Source organism: Erythrolamprus reginae, chromosome 2 (genome assembly GCF_031021105.1).
Source record: "Erythrolamprus reginae isolate rEryReg1 chromosome 2, rEryReg1.hap1, whole genome shotgun sequence".
NCBI lineage: Eukaryota > Metazoa > Chordata > Lepidosauria > Squamata > Dipsadidae > Erythrolamprus > Erythrolamprus reginae.
The window spans coordinates 156,785,173-156,805,260 of record NC_091951.1 but is presented as its reverse complement, the minus strand read 5'-3'; the positions used below and the strand labels follow the sequence as shown (position 1 = coordinate 156,805,260).

The window sequence follows — 20,088 nt, the reverse complement described above, 5'->3', positions numbered from 1 at the left end:
GGCTAGACGAACAGGTGCCAATCAGCTGTTCAGAAAAGATGGGGGAGGAAATGGGCTCCTGCAATTCCTGCTGGTGCTGGTCTCCCTGCTGCTTTCCGAGGAGGAGGAGGATGGGAGGGGGGGATGGTCAGCTGGAGCTGGGCACACAGCTTCATTTATGTTGTGAGCAGCCCCGAGTCCTCGGAGAGGGGCGGCATACAAATCCAATAAATAAATAAATAAATTTCCAGTGGTGGAACTGCCTTCCACCCCGTCCTGCCTGCTGCCCACCCCTGCCCCCTGCTTGGCAAATAACTTTGGGTTTTGACCATTTCCAGAAAAGCAGCATGGTCAGAGCCAATCTTATTTCTGATGATATAGTGTCCCAGAGGATAAAGGCCATGACAAAACAGATACTTTTCCTGATTCCTGCAAAAATTATTATTTATTTATTTATTATTAGAGTTGGAAGGGACCTTGCAGGTCATCTAGTCCAACCCCCTACACCACCCCAGACAGATGGCAGTCCAATCTCTTTTTGAATGTGTTGACTGATGGGGCGTTCACAACCTCCGCTGGCAGGCTGGTTGATCGCTCTCACCATCAGAAAGTTCTTCCTTTTTTCCAGGTTGAATCTCTCCTTGGTTGGCTTCCATCCATTGCTCCTAGTCTGGCCCTCCAGTGCCCTGGAAAATAGCGTGACCCCTTCCTCTCTGTGACAGCCCCTCAAGTATCTAAAGACTGCTGTCATGTCCCCTCTGGGCAATCATTAATTGATAGGAGCTGAAGTGTGCCCTTCGAGGCAGATCTCAAAGGAGAAATACAGACCATTGGATAAGTTTCCATAACTTGCTGAGAGAGGAGGGGGGGGGGGAAGGAAGATCAATGTACATTGCTTTTTTTTGTGCCTTCTGACTTTATTGGCCACTACCGATAATAAGTGTAATCTTTAGTGGAAGGATTCCCCTTTTTGTTTTCTTTATATTCCATCTATGATTCCATCGCGCATGCCTATAACTAGATAATCTGATATTCTCAGGACTCCCATCACTTCCAGTACCTAATCCCTGTCCTCACAATTCCTCTTTCCACAATTCCCCTCCAGTAATAAAGTAAATACTGTGTGTGCCAGGCACCACGCTGTCTAGCAGACTACGTGTCTTTCACTCACTTACTGTACTTAGAATATAACTGGATCAGATAACGGAGGCTATGTATCTAAATGTAATTTCCTAATAAAGAATGTATTCACCAGTTGTATAAACCTTACTGTGAATTTAGAAGCAACGGAGCAAAAACTGGAGCAATATTTCTATATAGGATTGTAAATAGGGATGATTTTTCTATACTTCAAACATTTTTTAATGTTTACATCAAGAGATTACATTATTTTATGAATGTGTGCCTTTGTGTGGGAGCGTGTGTGTGTGTGTTTTGCAAAAGTTGCAAAAAGAATATTATAGCAGTCTTATTGTCATTGCACTCATTCTAAGATGATCTGGAACATGTTTGTTTCCTCAACTGCTTTCACTTTGTCCAGTTTGTGATTGATATCAGAGCATTTAAAGTGGTAATAGTCTATGTCTCTGATCCACTTGCTAAAAAACCCCAGAATGATTCCTAGGATTAGTTCATACACATTTGCAGGGAGATCAATTGACAAGACTATGCTATGATGTCAAGTGTTCTGTAAACCCTTTAACTTGCGTATTGGTGTGCAACGTTTTGATGTAAATACAAAAGAACAGCGATTTGCACTGTAACATCATATGTGCCATGATGTTACATCAGCAGGATTAGACAGATTCATGGATGCCAAGTACAGTGATACCTTGTATTAATTTGTTCCAGGAGGAGGTTCGTAAGGTGAAAAGTTCGTAAGACGAAACAATGTTTCCCATAGGAATGAATGGAAAACCGATTAATGTGTGCACACCCAAAATTTACCTCTTTTTCAAGCCAAAGCACCCGTTTTTGTGCTGGTAGGATTCCCCTTAAGTTCCCCTCCATGGGAAACCCCACCTCCAGACTTCTGCGTATTTGCGATGCTGTAGGGAACCCCAGGAGGGGAATCCCAGGATCGCAAAAACGGGCGCTCTGCTGGCAACAGAAGTCCGGAGGTGGGGTTTCCCAGCGAGGGGAGCCTCTGGGGAATTCCAGGATTGCAAAAATGGGCGCTTCGCTTGCAACAGAAGTCCAGAGACGGGGCATCCCAGCAGCGGCGGGGGGTTCGTAAGGCGAAAAAAGTTTCTAAGAAGAGGCAAAAACTCTTTTAGCGATACTTGATGCAAGATAGAGCCAAGGAGTAACAGATAAATAATTAAATTTTTTTGAATCCTCTTATATGGGTGGTGGGGGTGATGGGGTGTGTGTCATTGTTAGGTGATGGGCACATGCACTGTGCACTGTTATATGTTTGTTTTATGTAAATTTTGAAAAAATCAATAAAACTTTATTAAAAGGGAAAGAAAAAAAAAGAAGAGGCAAAATTTTTTCCAAAGCCCGGGTTCGTATCTTGAAAAGTTTGTATGACGAGGGGTTCATATGATGAGGTACCACTGTATATTTGTGGTTATTGAAACGGATGTCCAACTGCCACCTCTATATTGGTTGAGGCATCACAGTTACTGGGCCCAGAGTGGACATCTTTGTAGTTCTTTGATAGACCTAGATTAGAAATGTGGGTTCGGTGTTTTTTCTTTCTTTCTTGTAAATACTTAGAGTAATGCTGCTTTACCTTTAATTACGGTACTACTTTTGTTCAGCTGACTTTATAAAACCTGAAGGTGTCCTTGTTCCCTCAGCTTCAATATATTCCTTTGTTAACTTTTCTCTGCAGACCCTTTCAGAATGATCCAACGTTTGATCCCGAGTTTATACTTTCCAAGTCCACAGCTGCGTCTGGTTTATGTTCTTGGTGCTTAAACATTGTTCGTTTCTATGAAGTCTACTGTGACGTGGCACCTAAGCGGCAGGCCTTGGAAGAAGCTAATGCCGAGCTGGCAGAGGCACAAGCCAAACTCACGATGATTAAAAATAAGATTGCAGTAAGTAGGCTACAACTTCATTTGGGTAATGTGCCAGACCTCAGGGCATCTTGTTGGAGTAGATATCAGTGTTCAAATTGGCTGACATTCCCTGCTGGCGCCAAGCAAGAGAATTAATTATTTAGGCCAAAGTTACACAATTAAACCAATTGCATGCAAACAACATTCCGTTGTATCTATACAGATCAAGAACCGGTATAAACATGAACTCTGAGTCACGAATTTTCCTGCGCATGAATGGAATAGAATAAAATGAAATGAAAACTGTACTACAGTGCTGGCCCAGTTCAGATGTGGTGACCACATGGTTTTCCAAAATTTGCTAAGCTGTAACAGTAGCTCCAGCCAAGAGTGGAATGCTGGGAGTTGAACTTATGTAATATCTGAAGGGACACGTTACCCATTCCTAAGCTAAATGAGAAGCATCTCTCCCTTCCTTTTCTCCATATAGTTGGAGGAATTAATTTAGTCTCTGTTTTGCAGATTTCTGGCTTCCGAGAAGTGCTGTGATTTATAATATGCTCTTATTTTGGCACAAACTCTAAACGTATTTCAATGTTCAAAGTTGGTTCTAAACAGGCAAGATAGCAGTTGTAGTGTCACAATTAAGGCCTTGTCCCTTTGTGTCTGCATGTGACATCCAATGTGGGCAAGTCTTTGAGGTCAGGCTGATAGGTCTGTAGTTTCCTGGATCTATTTTTCCCCCTTTTTTGAAGATAGGAACTGCACCAGCTCTTTTCCAGTCCTCTGGCAGTTCCCTGGTGCTCCAGGATCTTTGCAAAATAAAGTTCAATGGTTCTGAGATCTTGTCTGCCTGTTCCATCTGAACCTTAGGGTGTAATCCATCTGGTCCTGGTGATTTGAACTCGTCTAGGGTAGACAGCTGTTCACTTACCATTTTCTTTCCTATTTTAACTTATATTCATAATATGTTTTTGTGGAGCTGTTTTTGATAGGTTCGATTAATTTTGCTTTCTCTCTGCTGCTTGTCACCTTATTGCCATTTTCTCCAAGCAATAGACCAATTGTTTCCTTGACTTTTCCCCCTGTTTTTAATATGTTGGAAGAAGCTTTTTTGTTATTTTTTACTTTTGTTGCAAGCCTTTGTTCATTGTGAGCCTTAGCTTTCTTCACTTCATCATTACAGACTCTGGCTATTTGTTGATTATTATTATTATTATTATTATTATTATTATTATTATTATTATTATTATTTAGGTTTGTATGCTGCCCCTCTCCGTAGACTCGGGGCGGCTCACAACAACAATAAAACAATGTATAACAAACCTAATAATTTAAGTCACTTAAAACCCCTTATTAAAAAGCCAAAACATACACACAAACATACCATGCATAAACTGTATAGGCCCGAGGGAGATGTCTCAATTCCCCCATGCCTGATGGCAGAAGTGGGTTTTAAGGAGTTTACAAAAGGCAAGGAGGGAGGGGTAATTCTAATCTCCGGGGGGGAGCTGGTTCCAGAGGGTCGGGGCCACCATAGAGAAGGCTCTTCCCCTGGGTCCCACCAAATGACATTGTTTAGTCGACGGGACCCGGAGAAGGCCAACTCTGTGGGACCTGACCGGTGGCTGGGATTCGTGTGGCAGAAGGTGGTCCCAGAGATATTCTGGTTCGATGCCATGATATTCTCCCTTAGTTATTCCTCCTTCTTTCCATTTTTTATACTTGTCCTTTTTGTCTTTCAATTTGTCAGAGAGTTCTTTATGCAACCATGCTGGTTTCTTTTGAGACCTATTATTTTTCTTTTCATTGATATTGTGCTAGCCTGGGCTCTTATAACCTCACTTTTCAAAATTTCCTAAGCTTCTTGAGTTGTTTTCCCCTTGAGGATTCTCATCCATGGAATCCTTTCCATGCTATCTCTAAATTTATTGAAATTAGCTCTCTTAAAGTCCAAGACTTAGTTTGACTTTGTTCTACTGTTTGTGTTTGCATAATGTTGAATTCCAATAGTGAATGATCACTTGCTCCCAAGGTTTCTCTAGCTTCAACACCTTCTATCATTTCATCTCTGTTAGCGATCCCCTTGTTCCCTTCTCTACTTTTTGGGTAACAAGGTTGTCTGCTAGGTTTGTTTGGAATCTACTGAGTCTTCCACTTAGTTCAGAGTTTGTTTCCAGGTGATGTCAGGGTAGTTTAAATCCCCCATTACTATTGTGATGTACTTCCTACATACCTTAGTTAGCTGACCAGCAAAAAGTTCATCTACTTCTTCTGTTTGGCAAAGTCATCCACCCACCCCCATTTTGATTGACCCTGTGTTTATTGTCTACATAATCTGTGTTGTGCCTGACTGTCCCTACTTTCTTGCCACTTTGCCACTCACTATTAAATGCTTGGTTTTGCTTGACAGCAGGGTTGCTAATCTTATCCCCCCCCCCCCACACACACACACACATCTATGTTGCATGCACTGATAACCCTGTTAATTTTAGATTGCTGGGGGCAAAAATATTCTGTATCAATTAATTCTCTGTCCCCACTATTCAATTTAAATGTTTATCTGGGAAATCTGTGAATTTAATACCAAGTAACTCAGTCCCTTTCTTTGAACCATCTCTTTTATATACAGTTTTTCACTGAACCAGCTGCAGACATCATGATTAATAAAACCAAAGCCTTCTCATTTACACCACTGTTTTAGCCATACATTAAACTCCATTACCTGCTGGCCTTTCCCTTTTTCCCCCTTGTATACTGGTAAAACCTCTGAAAAGATAAGCCTAAAACCTATACTACTAAGTTCATACCCCAAGCTCTGGAAGTCATTCTGCACAGAAAGTGCATCTTTTGGGGACAGGTCATTTGTGCCAAGATGTATAACAGCATCAACATCACAGTTCTTACTGGCATTCTTGACTATCTTAAGAATACACCTCTTGTCTCTGCTGGCAGTAGCACCTGGCAGACACCTGACCTCTTTCAAAACTTTCCTAAATTTACATCCCTTACGATTGAATCACCAACCAGAAGGTGGCTTCTCTTTTTGGATACCTTGCTGCTCTTATGTGATGGATGTGTAATACCTGATTCAAACTTTCCCCTTTCCAAAGGAAGTTCTTCATCTCGGACCACGATCCCCTGCTTATTTGAGTTTTCATTATCACAACTACCTTGACCTGTCACTTTAGTGTCCCTATTAAGGTCAGCAAGGGCACTATGTGGGACACAACAAAACCTATGTATGTATGATTCACAGCTCTCACCCTGCCAGATCCCACAGTTGTCCATACTGCCCTTCTCCTGCAGGATCCTTGTGGTAGAGGAGGCTGATAGCGCAGCAGCTCAATAGAGTGGAATGGCTGAATTGGGCACCTAGTTTCTGCTTGGAGAGCCCAGATTAGAGATTCTAGATAGCTAATCTGTTCACGTAGACTAGTAATTTGTTTACAAAGAGGACAGTATCCAAATTTGAAAAGAGTACTTTGAAACACAGCTGCAAAAAAAGTATTACACTGAACTAAACCAGTCATTTGGAAATAAAATCAAATCACAATCTCAAGCACATTAACCTTGAATGTATTATTACTATTTTCGGTTTATAGTTAAATGATTCACGCATGGGCCACTACCTTTCTCCTTTGTACTTTCTCAGACTCCAACTCTCAACCAGTAGCTCTCTCCATCAACTTCTGTGAAGTTAAAAGGTAATGGAGGAAGGTTTTTTTTCTACCTTTCTCCATTGTACTTTCTCAGACTCCCAACTCTCAGCCAGTAGCTCCCATGCCCCCAGATTTTGTGGAGTTAAAAGATAATGGTAATTAAAATACTAATTTAACAATTGCAGTGATTCACTTAACAACTGTGGCAAGAAAGATAGTAAAATGGGACATCAGTCACTTAGCAACATAAATTTTGTGGCTCAGTTGTGGTCATTAGTTGAGAATTATCGGTATAAATAGGACTCTCAGCCCCCCAGTTTCTAGCCCAATGTCTTTAACCACTACACCAAATTGATTCTTTTTCTAAATTGGGTATCTTTTTACAAACCTCCTTTACGTTTCCATTCTTTGCCTTTTTTCTTAATTTATCACCACCAATTACTGCAGCCTTTTCTTCCTCAGTTTTAGACACCTTTGCTTGACAAAATTATTGCAATGTTTACTGATAAATTATGTTTCATTGTGATTTGCTGTCAGAAGACTATTCATACATGCACGAGGGAGGGGTGGTGGTGGTGGTGATTATGAAAGCAGATCGACCCCCAGCCTCTTCCCCTTTCCCTGTGCACACTTGGATGTTTCACACTCATACAAGAGGGACAGAGATTATAACATGACACCGTTTTCATCATTTTGATAAACATGTTAAATCCTGCGACACCTCCAAAATTATTGCGTATTTATTAGCATTTCCAACAAACTGGGGCGCCTTTATTTTTTTAAAATCGTATGAGTAGTTGTCTGTTTTTCTGTGATTAATCCATGTCGGATCTGTTTACAGGATGTAGCATTTAGTCATCCTTCGAAACCAGTTTGCACATAAATGCTCCGTTGAAACCAATTTCTTTAGCCAAACTATTGCTTCATTAATATGGGAAGAAATTACGTTGGTTTCATTCGTCGTTTCCTTACACGTAACTTTTCAACCTTTTTGTCTGAAAGGATCTAAATGCCAATTTAGCTAATCTGACTGCTGAATTTGAAAAGGCCACAGCTGCGAAAATCAAGTGCCAGCAAGAGGCTGATGCAACGAACAGAGTAATTTCATTGGCTAACAGGTACATTGTCACTAAATACTTCCCAGGGTGCTTTTTGTTAATGCTGGTTAATTGCTGTAGTTGGCCTGTGTCAGCATGAGCCTGACCACATGGGGTCCACGATTGGTCATCCTCTTTTTAAAAATTGAAACCCAGAAGGGGAGGCTGCCAATGTGTCTGAAGCAGCAGTTACAGGAAGAGAGTTTCACTATTTGAATCCCAACCCATTTTTCTATTCAGATTGACTCTTGTAAATGGGTATTGTGAACATATAGAAAGGATACAGAGAAGAGCAACAAAAATGATTAGGAGACTGGAGGCTAAAATACATGAAGATGGTTGCAGGAACTGGGTATGTCTAGTTTAATGCAAAGAAGGACCAGGGGAGACATGATAGCAGTGTTCCAATATCTCAGGGGCTGCCACAAAGAAGAGGGAGTCAAAATATTCTCCAAAGCACCCGAGGGTAGAACAAGAAGCAACGGGTGAAAACTAATCAAGGAGAGAAGCAACTTAGAACCAAGGAGAAATTTCCTGACAGTAAGAACAATTAATCCATGGAACAGTTTGCCTCCAGAAGTTGTGAATGCTCCAACACTGGAAGTTTTTAAGAAGATGTTGGATAACCAATTTGCCTGAAGCAGTGTAGTGTTTCCTGCCTAGGCAGCGAGTTGGACTAGACTAGAGGACCTCCAAGGTCCCTTCCAACTCTGTTATTCTATTCTATTCTATTCCGCTTCACTCAGATAGGTCCGAATTTAAATATTATTCCCAAAAGTATTTGTTTCGTTATATCAAAAAGCATGCCGGTGTAGGCAATTTGTTAGTGTTTTCCTAACCGTAACAGCTAATACTTTACATTTGTATGTCTTCCAAAATTTCTAAGAGACAGAATCAAATACCTTCGGAGAGGGGTGACATACAAATCTAATAAATTATTATTATTATTCACTCTTACAAAACCTCAGAAGATGTTTTTCATTTTGCTACACCAAGCTGCAGTACTATTTGCAATTAATCATGGCTAGGAGGATACTTGACATACTTTATCCCAAGTCTCTGAGCCATATTTCAAGAAATAATAGCATAATATGAACCTTAAATACTGTAAACCAGACAGCGATTGCCAAAGCTCCAAACCTCTTTCGTATTCATATTAAATTGTTTTTTTTTTAAAAAAAGATTCTTATGAATCAGAAAGTATGAGAAGTCACTAGGAAGCTTGATTCTCCCAAACCGGCTGGAAGTCCCAGCTGGTAAGAATAAAATTGTTCAGCTTCTCAGCAAGCTATGAACCATTTCCTGAAAATGAAATACTGCATAAGAGAGAGCGCATGAATCAAAGATGAGTGGTTTGTTTAGAGAAACTGCAGTTAGCATTTGGAGAAGGATGTTGGTTCATAAACAAGCAATGTTCTCTGTTTTTATGGGTCCTCTGGAGATGAGAGTCTTAACTGATTCTCATCACTCTGTGCCTTACCGGAAGCCACAAAGTATACCATCAAGGAAAAGAGTTAGACACCTCTCACAAAGGCTTATGGTATGGATCTTCACAAAAGTTGTGACTTAAATGTTGTTGAAAGCTGTTGCAGCCCTCAGATCTATCCTATATGCTCCCTGATTTCTTTTAATGATGAGAAACCTGAGTGGTTTTAGAACTTACCAGGAAGTGCTTGCTTCCAATGAGAATGTTTATGGTTTTATACATCATATTTTACAGTAGCTGAAGGAGGGAAGGGAGATACACCCTGATTGCCAGATTGTTCTTTCCCAAAGAGCACAGTAACTGAGGGCAGTCCCTATAATGAAGAAAAAAATAATTGATCATTTCCCCAAGTTCCTTATGATAGGGTATGGCTGGTGGTAGTTTTCTCCTTGATGAAGTCACTGGTTTCCACTTGATGGTTTGCCTGGTGTTAATCCCTGATTATCTGGGTGCAGGCTGATAGAAATTATATGTTCTGATCTTTTTGTTTCCTCCTCAGCCTTTTTATCGTCTCTATTGAATAATGTACAAAATAAATGTGGTTTATTACAAACCCCACATTCTCTAGCACTGATGATGTTACCTACTCAGGTAATGAAACATCAGCAAGTAAACAACAAATCTCAGAGGGCACCAGAGACTCTGCAGTTCAGCCTTAAGCTATATATATTTTCTTCCATTGGACTATTCAAGCCAGGTTGGGTTAGATTCTCACATGTCCTAATCAGACCCTTTTCTCCTTTTGGAATGTTTCCTAAGACTTGTTGGTGGATTAGCATCTGAAAACGTGCGTTGGGCTGAATCGGTGGAAAACTTCAGTGAACAGGGAAAGACTCTTTGCGGGGATGTGCTACTGATCACTGCATTTGTTTCCTATGTTGGATATTTTACCAAAAAGTATAGGACTGAGTTATTGGACAAGTTCTGGACTCCTTACTTAAAGCAGCTGAAGGTAAGTCTATGCTATGTGAATGCCTGTTCCAGAGTAGAGTAGAGTAGAATATATTGAATAGAATAGAATAGAATAAAAGAGTAATAGAATAGAATAGAATAGAATTCTTTATTGGCCAGGTGTGATTGGACAAAGGAATTTCTCTTTGGTGCGTGAGCTCTCAGTGTATATAAAAATACATTTATCAGTAATCATAAGATACAATACTTAGTGCTAGTCAGAGGATACTGAATAAGCAATCAAATCATACTAGGAAACTAAATAAAACAATATAAATCGTAAAGATGCAAGCCACAAAGTTATAGTCATAGGTAGGGTGAATGCTATTTCATTGGATCAGCTGGCTTCTAATCCTAGTGGCTTTACATTACAAGTGGAGGTTTTTCAGGCTATGCCCAAGTTTTCGATTATAAACCTCTAACTCTCTGACCATTTCTTGGCTTGTTAGCTAAGAAAGGAAACATCATCCTTTACTTTTATTCTCCAGGGCACTTTGTAACAACCCATTAAAACAATTGATCACAGAAAGGCGGAGCCTTAAAGTGATCTTTGCAGAAGTAATAGCACAGGAGTGATGAAGAGCCTTGGGGAATGAAGGGATATTTGCTTCATACCTTAAAAAATACAAACATTGATATCAGTAGCGCAGCCAAACCTTCCTAGAGAGAGTCGCGTGCAAGATGCCCCTGCTAGAAAGGCAGGTGCCCATTGCTTCTCTTCAGATAATAGATGTGAAGGGTGAAAAATACTGAAGCATCATATTCCTCCCAAGTGTTTTGCCAACATATATGCATTGCATCAAAATAGTAATTTGGCAATGAAGGATGCAGCAGATACAAGAGATTATAGATCTTGAGGACGAGGAGTTATTCCTGCAGGCTATTCCTGCTTTTAAAAAAAATCTATTGGTTCTTTCTAACCATTATGTCATGTGTCTAAATTGATGAGGAGCTTCTGATCTGTGATTCTCCTTATCCAATCTACAGGGCTTTCTCATTTGAGCCCTGAAGCTCCTTTGATACCCTTTTCTCTCTGCTCATCTGCTGCTTTAGAGAACTGCTGTAATGTCCTGTACAGTGTTCAACCAACACTTGATTTCCCAGTAACAAAAGAGATAGTGTCAGATAAGTGAAGAGGTAGTGAATTTCTGTTTTATGTTCAGAGATGCTTCTCAAAATCTAAGAAAGTTACTGTTAAACACAGGTTGTGCCTATTCTTTTTGTTGTTGTTATTTTTTATTTTTTTAACTCCATATTCATACATATATCAATGCATATACCTTACAAACATATCCATAACATACATAGTTACATATTTCTAGATGATCTCTTATCAACGCCTCTATCATATTAATAAATTAACAGTCTGTATTCATGTTTCTCTTTCTCACTCCCTTCCTACTCTTTCCATCTCTCCCATCTACCTTCCTTCCCTTCTCTCCATCCTTCCTTCTTTCCTCTCTCCACCCCACCTCTAACTTTCTCCAACTACTTTCTCTCTCTCCCTCTTAGCCTTCCCTTGAGTGGTTTTGGTTCTAATAAATTTTATATTAAACAAACTGATAATATATTACTAACTAACTACATTCTTTCGATGTCCCTTCTCTTATAATATTTTTACAATACTGTATTTATAACGATTATCCTTTAGTTAGTGGTATACACTTTAAAACTAATATTGCCATTTCCTTACATTCTAGTTTTGTCATCTGGGTTAAATCATTTCTTTATCACTCCTAGTCTTTTAATCTTGTGTTCATTTTGCTTCAATTTTTATTTTATTTATTTATTTATTTGTTTGTTTGTTTGTTCGTTCGTTCGTTCATTCATTCATTCATTCATTTATTTATTTATTTATTTATTTATTTATTTTTATTTTGTCCAATACACAATGAAGGTTTTAGTGGGTATATATATATTCAAATTCAGCTTAAACATGTGACATATATATATATATATATATACACACACACACACACACACACACACACACATAGTAAAATACATGATGAAGATTATAGAGGAGATACTCATAGTAAAATATATCTATGAAAGAATAGAAAAGAAGATATAGTAATAGAACATATCAATGAAAGAATAGAAGAAGAGATGTAGGAATAGAAGAAAGGTATAGGAGATATAGGAGAGCAATAGCACAGGGGACGGAAGGCACTCTAGTGCACTTGTACTCGCCCCTTACTGACCTCTTAGGAATTTCTAACTATATTCATTTTCTATCCAGTTATAGAACTTCATCCAAACATTATAATATTGAGATTCTTCTCTATCTTTTCTTCTCTTGTGCCTTTTCTATCCTGACTGTCCATTTTTATCTTCACCTTATAATAGATACCAATCCCTATTACTTCTGGCCTGGATCCTTTATCCCTGTTAACAGACGATGCAGATATAGCAACCTGGAACAACCAGGGGCTCCCCAGCGACCGCATGTCAACAGAAAATGCAACCATTCTGTGCAACACAGAACGTTGGCCCCTCATTGTAGACGCACAGCTTCAAGGGATCAAATGGATCAAAAACAAACATGGGCGAGATCTGAAAGCCATCCGGCTCGGGCAGAAAAGGTGAACAAGAGTTATTCTGTTCAGTTTGGGCTTTATTCTAAGAGAATGGCTTACAGCCTCAAAAACAAGAATTGCTCTGTTCTCGGCTTATCTGAGACATGCTTTCATTTTGCCTGCATCTATTCTGAGAGTATTAGAATTAGCTCTTTATGTTCTTTGCATTCAGTCAATTTTCCATGCCCCACCCATCAAAGTCCGCATTATCAGCTTTCCTCACTTGCAATGGTGCACTCCTAGGGAATGTCTGGGAACAGGCTCCTTGAAATGGTTGGAGCCTTGATCAGTAGCCAGCAATTTACGTGGGAAACATTCATCTTTCAGTGACATAGTAACATTTCTGGGATCTGGGACAGGCAAGTAATTCATATCCAATGACATTTTATCCACGAACAATTCTTCATTAATCTCCTAGCTTTATTATTCAACACAAGCACCTTTCAGTCCACCATGCTTCCCCAAACTCCATCAGAATAACTAATCAAGAAACAGGAGAAGAAGAAGATGGGTACAATCCAGATGGTAGCATCTCCACAAAATGTCCTGTATCCAACCCTCCTCCTTATAGCAATTGTGATCACAGCCAGTCGCCATGCTGGGCCAGATAGCTTTTACTCTGTGATGTGTAAGCTGGGTTCCAGTTGGTCTACTTTCAGACTGTGTCACTCACAGGTCTTTGTACATTTAAAGGGCACACTCCTTAGATGACTTGTTGCTGTGTTTGCCTTCTTGCCTTGTTTGATGTTTTTCTCAGGCCGTGTACTAGTCCACTTAATTTAGGTGGATTTCATAAATGCCCATATTCTTCTCTGGGTCCTTCCAGATTTGAGAGGAGTCTAGGTTTGTTTGTTTGTGTGTTTTTTGTTTAAATTTATATAATTGCCTGTCTAACTTAACATGACTCTGGCTCCCATTAAAAGCAATGATAAATTCATACAAATAAAATGATTTAAATGCACAACCAAACAGAAAAACACAAGAGAGAGTCAGTCTACAACTTAGTATTTGTTCTGTCGGGCTGTCTGGTACACTCCTCCCAAAAGTTCACAGGTACAAATTTCAGACACACACACGTTTGAAAATTTAAAACAATGTTCTTTATAATGAAAATTCACTTAAACTAAGCCCTCTTTTGGTATAGCAAAGAGCACTGGTCTCTAAACAAACTGGTAATTTGTACAAGTCCCTTATAAGTTCTGTGATACTTAGCTTGCAGCTGTGAGGCAATTCACAGTCCTTCTTCTTTCACAAAGTGAAACACACTTTGCTCTGGTTTAGTTTCAAAGCGGGGAAAAATCAGCACACAAAAGGTCAAAGTCAGTAAAGCAGTCACGAAACACAATGATCAGATAATCCTCCACAATGGCCAAACCCACAGACTGCTCTTTATAGCAGCCTCACTAATTACCACAGCCCCACCCAACCACAGGTGGCCTCATTTTCTTTGATAGTAATCTCTCAGTTGTTGTTGCCTATGCATCACTCTCCGCATGCGTGGCTGTATCATTAACTCTTGTTCTGAATCCAAGGAGGAGCTAGATAGTTGATCTCCTTCTGAGCTGTCTGCCACACTCTCCTCCTCCCTGTCACTCATGTCTTCTTTGTCAGAGGAGCCTTCATCAGCAGATTCCACCGGGGGGGCGGGCAAAACAGGCCTGAAGCATGTGGATGTCTCCCCCACATCCACAGTCCTTGGGGCAGGAGCTGGGCCAGAGTTAACCACAACAGTATTTAATTGGCTATTTCATCTAATTGGGAAGTCAATTAGTGTGAGGAGTCCATTGCTGCTTTTCTATCTCGCTGTGCATGCCTGTCACTGCCTATTCCCTTGAATCCCCATTGAATGAATCCTCCCAGGTCCAATGTGCTCAGGCACCGACTTCAGTGGCCCTGATAGAGCTCCCTTTCTCAGCATGCCTCTCCATTGCAAATGATTGTAAAAACACATTTTAACTTCTTTCTCAGTAGAGTATAAGAAAGGTTTTTGTGTTCTCAAGAGCCTGTGTGACACACTAAAGATTTATTATCGATTGTACAGCTACCTAGATATCATTGAAAAAGCTGTTTCTGAAGGAGATACGCTGCTTATTGAAAACATCGGAGAGACAATAGAACCTGTGCTGGACCCTCTGCTAGGCCGAAACACAATCAAGAAAGGAAGGTAAGTGCATTTGAGCCGCAATAGCCCAAAGGTCAAACTATCTTTATAGTTTGACCTTTGTAACCCAGTTTGCATGGGAAGTTGATGCATTGGGTGTCCCGAGAGCGGGAATTGGATTCGAGCAAAGATTAGTGAAGCATATTTTATGGTTACAGCAATAGATTTATTTACAGTAAATGCGTCTTTACTCTTTCCATTCAAGTGTGCTGATTTTTAGAGACTGCCTGGACAATTCCCTCCCGTTTTCTTGGCAAGATTTTCCAGAAGTGGTTTGCCATTTCCTCTTGCCTAAGGCTGTGAAAGCAATGACCTTCCAGGAACATTCAGTTGTCTTTGTCCCTAAGGCAAACCTAGAAGTTATAATGTCCTAGTTTCTAGCCTATTGCTTTAATCACTGCACCAATCTGATAAAGCTAACACACACACACACCAATGACTGCATCCTACTAAAAAGAGAGTCAAAGAGAATGTGTTCTGGACATGTGCAATTTTTGGAAGAAAGGCAGAAGCAGATGGCCTCCGATTAGCAATCTCTTAAAACAAAGAGATAATCAAGAAAGAAGGGACACAATGTAAATCCTTAACTTTATACCCACACTGTACAACTCTCTTTTGATCAGTAGATCACGAGGTGCTGAAGAGTCGGTGCCATTGCATTATTATCTGCAACCATTTATTTATTTATTTGTTTGTTTGTTTATTTACTTACTTATTTACTTATTTATTCCAATACATAATACACATTGAAGAGAAAGATATGTATAATATAAGTAAAGAAAAGAATAGAAGAAAAGATATAAAAGTATAGGTGAACATATTTGAAAGGAAGAAAAGATAAATGAGATAAGGACAAACAATTGGACAGGGGACGGAAGGCACACTGGTGCACTTATGCACGCCCCTTGACAAAGAAGAGGGGAGCAGACCGCTGTTACTTTATTTGAGGGAAGAAGAACAGATCCGTTTGTTCATTTTTTTCATTAACAGTATTCTAAAATGAAAAATACTGTTTATACGGAACTTGCTTGTCTTCCCCAAATAAAACGAGGAAGCTGTTCTCTACCTTTTTTGGAAGCCTAGAGATAGCTGGGTGCAGAAGTGGAGAGGTAGATGAGAAAGGAACCCAGGAAACAAATGCTGACACACAAGAAAGAAACAATTGTGAGCGACTGGCTAGTGATCAGAGAGGCTTCCTCATTTAACCTTAAGGATAATGAATAGTGTGACAGAAAGCCCTCATTTACATACTGCTTCCAACAATGATTTTGTGACTATTTTCTCTCTCTCCCACTCCTTCTCTCCCTCTCTCTCTCTTCCCCCTCTCTCTCTCTCCATCTTTCCCTCTCTCCCTCCCTCCTTCCTTCCCTCCCTCCCTCTCCCTCTCCCTCTGGAAGCCTTCTGAGTTAGAATAAAGAGCTCTAACACAAACAGAGGGCGATATTATTATTATTATTATTATTATTATTATTATTATTATTATTATTATTAATTAAATTTGTATGCCGCCCCTCTCCTTAGATATCTATTTAATACCTCTGCAATTTTAATTTTTTTATTCTTCATATCACAAAAATGTGTAAACTGCATGATCTGTCCAAACTAGTTCCCAAATTAGCTCATTGTTTTCAAATCTGGTGGATGATGGTACGCCATTGCTTATCCAGGTGTCAGATGCCACTGCCGTTTGAATTAAGGCTCTGCCCCCTTTTTAGGATCAGAAGGGAGCACCACCCACCTCTTTGCCTTAAGCGGCAAAGTGTCTCTGATTATCCGTGAGTGGATTTAGGAGTCAGGACAGCAGTAAGATTTTCAGGAATGGCAGACTCGTGCCCTTTTCCTTTAAACTGGCCCAGAATTACAAGACTTGGCCCGCATATCCTTTTCTGGCTTTTGCCCACATCTACATTTGTAGGCCCAAAGTTTACCTCTGCTGTAAACAAGACTGAATAAAGTGGAGACCGGTCTCACTCCATTCACAGGTGTCCCAAGAGGAGGAGAAACTCTTTGCCTTGCTAGCCATCACAAAGCAACAAGCTGCAAAGCAAATTTAAGTGCATTTCAGGTCGATCTTCACCCAAAGGATGTTAACTGAAATTCACTAAATCTCTTCCCAGCAACAGGAAATTTCTACGAAATCCGGGAGTGCTATTTAAGGATAGAAAAACAGAATTACTTCCACTTCATACCTGTTTCAAATTACACCAGAATGTCTATAATTCAAGTTATTATGATGAAAATCAAGGAGAGAGAGAGAGAAAAACAAACAAACAATGACACCAAATATTCTTAAATTGTGCTGTTTGTGCTCATGTCCCTGAATCTATCCAAAAGAACACTGAAACCTGACACTCTTGTGTGGGTTGAAATCACAAGTTTAACTCTGCTTTGAATTATTTTTACTAGTTTTTATGTCAATGACCAATCTCCAGTGTCACATTGTCCCTCATTAACAGTGACCTTAACTAATTAATCTCTTTTTTCACCCAATATGTATTGCATAAGATGAGTGGATACGGAGAGTGATTGCTATCTTGCATTTTAGTGCAGTGAATCTGCTTTGCATGCTGAAATTACCTGGTTTCACCTGCAGCATCTCCAGAACAGGACGCAGAAAGATTCGTTTGTGAAACCAGGGCAACCAGACTTAAAGCCTTTATTTGCATCTAACCATAATAAATTCTTTTGCCCTGGCCTCATGACAATTGCTTTCATCTCATTCTTAGATCGTAAGGCCACCTTAGGTGATCCTCAGCTGTGCCAATTTTAATAGCGTTTTCCCTTTAATCTACTACATTTTACTCACTGTTCTGCTGGAAGTACAATTAGTAAACAGCCTGCATCTATTGGCCATTTGACAAGGCACAGCCCTTCCCTTTGCGCTCCAGGCCCTTGTCTTGTGTTGACCTCCTTTTTCTCTTCAGATAGAAAGAACTGGTTGCAGCCGCTATCCCCATGTCACCCTGCCGTGCCTTAGAAGCCATAGAAAAACCTCTTGCTTTGCCACACATTTTGTCCACCTTGTTGATCAGCTATTCCGCAATCTGCATTGCTGCCCTTTGGGTTTTGGAAATGCCCGTTCTGCTTTACCATGGAACTTCCCTGGTTCTGATAGATGTCTTGGAGTAATGATAAGCAGGGAAGAGCTGCTTATCAACAAGTCAGCCATCCAGATGGCATCCACCCCAGAGTTCTTAAAGAACTCAGATCTGTCATTGCTACCCCCCTGACTGATTTGTTTAACCAATCCCTGTTAACAGGAGATGTTCCTGAGGATTGGAGAATGGCCAGTGTTGTGCCTATCCACAAGAAGGGCAGTAGAGAAGAAGCTGGTAACTACAGGCCAGTTAGCTTGACATCAGTTATAGTTAAAATGATGGAGACTCTACTCAAAAAGAGGATAAATCAGCACCTAAAAAACGATAACTTATTGGACCCAAATCAGCATGGCTTTACTGAAGGCAAATCATGTCAGACTAATCTCATTGGTTTCTTTGACTATGTTGGATGAAGGTGGTGCCGTGGATATTGCCTATCTGGACTTCAGCAAAGCCTTTGATACAGTTCCACATAAAGAGCTGATAGATAAATTAGTGAAGATTGGACTTAATCCCTGGATAGTTCAGTGGATTTCAAGCTGGCTGAAGCATAGACATCAGAGAGTTATTGTTAATGGCGAGTATTCTGAGCAGAGACAGGTTACAAGCGGTGTGCCACAAGGGTCTGTTCTGGGTCAGAATTTGCCATCATCCCAAGCCCCATCGTTGCATCACTGCCCTGACTGGCATATGATTTCCTAGTGGCTGATGATATCCAAAAAGGAGGATGGTATAGTAAAGCCAGGGAAACTTTACCTATAGCTTTATACCCAAGCGGCTGGAATCAGGATACCACCATTTGGCAACAAGCCAAAAAGCAAGCATTTGGTGCAGGATAAAGATGGACAGTGTAGAAAGACAGCAACTGTAGAAAACTCTACAGTTTTCTGCCAATGGAAGCATGGGTCAATAGCACTAGCTCAGCGTTTGGCAACGGCTCCCAGCCTACATAGACAATCTTCAACTAAATGAATTGATGATCTGACCTGATAAGCAGTTCCCTGTACATTGAACCATCTGTTCTAGACAAAAAGGATTGATTTTCTATCACTGAGTCTAAGCTAAAATGAAACAAAACAAAAACCAATGGTGGGACAGAGATAGTAGCTCTGCCCATCAATAGTGAATACAAGCAAAGGTGAGTTACATTAGTTTATGCAATATTTTCACATATTTTAAAACTCTTGTTCCCAGATACATTAAAATAGGAGACAAGGAAGTAGAGTACCATCCCAACTTTCGCTTGATTCTGCACACCAAGTACTTCAATCCCCACTATAAGCCAGAGATGCAGGCTCAGTGCACGTTGATCAACTTCTTGGTTACCAGGGATGGCTTGGAAGACCAGCTTTTAGCGGCTGTGGTTGCTAAGGAAAGGCCTGACTTAGAGGAACTGAAGGTATCGTTCAATACTAGTTGTGAGCTTCTAAGTTATGGACTATGCAGTAGTCATCAGCCTTCCCAATATGATGGTATTCAGATATATTGACTCTTATTAAACTTTCAGCCGGCATTGACAGAAATTATTGAAGCTGTCATCCAGCATATTTGGCAAGTTGAAAAAAGCAGAGAATCTAAAACAAGTCTTCAGATTGTTTTCTTCCTTAATATGGTTGTTTATTATGCCCCAGGACTGCAACAACCCAAGTGTTTTATAAAGGGAAATAGCACTGGCGTGTAGCCTTCATATCTGATGCAATAGATAAATGTGTGTTTAAAGTGTTAATGGAAAACTCCAAGAATTCATATCCCATTTTTACACAGTAGCCTCATCTAAGAGAGGAACCTACAGCTCCATGTTACAAATGGTCTAGCTTTGGTATAAGAATTAAAGAAATTTGCTGATAAATAACAAAAGCTCCCCCCCCCCCATTTGTTTCTGGTGTAGGCTACTCTCACCAAACAGCAGAATGAATTCAAGATCATCCTGAAAGAACTAGAGGACTCTTTACTAGCTAGACTCTCTGCCGCATCAGGAAACTTCTTAGGAGATACAGCCTTGGTAGAAAACCTCGAGACCACAAAGCGCACGGCTAATGAAATAGAACAAAAAGTAAGCGAGCCAGT

The 20,088-nt window shown here is 40.1% G+C and overlaps 1 protein-coding gene across 1 annotated transcript in view; it reads left to right on the top strand.

Annotated features, from left to right (window-relative positions):
- DNAH17 (dynein axonemal heavy chain 17) overlaps positions 1–20,088 on the top strand; it is a 151,593-nt gene that overhangs the window by 104,382 nt on the left and 27,123 nt on the right. Inside the window, exons 60-66 of the mRNA XM_070740114.1 lie at positions 2,819–3,026; positions 7,652–7,767; positions 9,992–10,184; positions 12,533–12,768; positions 14,804–14,926; positions 19,216–19,420; positions 19,910–20,074. Of these exons, the coding sequence (XP_070596215.1) occupies positions 2,819–3,026; positions 7,652–7,767; positions 9,992–10,184; positions 12,533–12,768; positions 14,804–14,926; positions 19,216–19,420; positions 19,910–20,074 (1,246 nt within the window). The remainder of the gene's footprint in view (positions 1–2,818; positions 3,027–7,651; positions 7,768–9,991; positions 10,185–12,532; positions 12,769–14,803; positions 14,927–19,215; positions 19,421–19,909; positions 20,075–20,088) is intronic.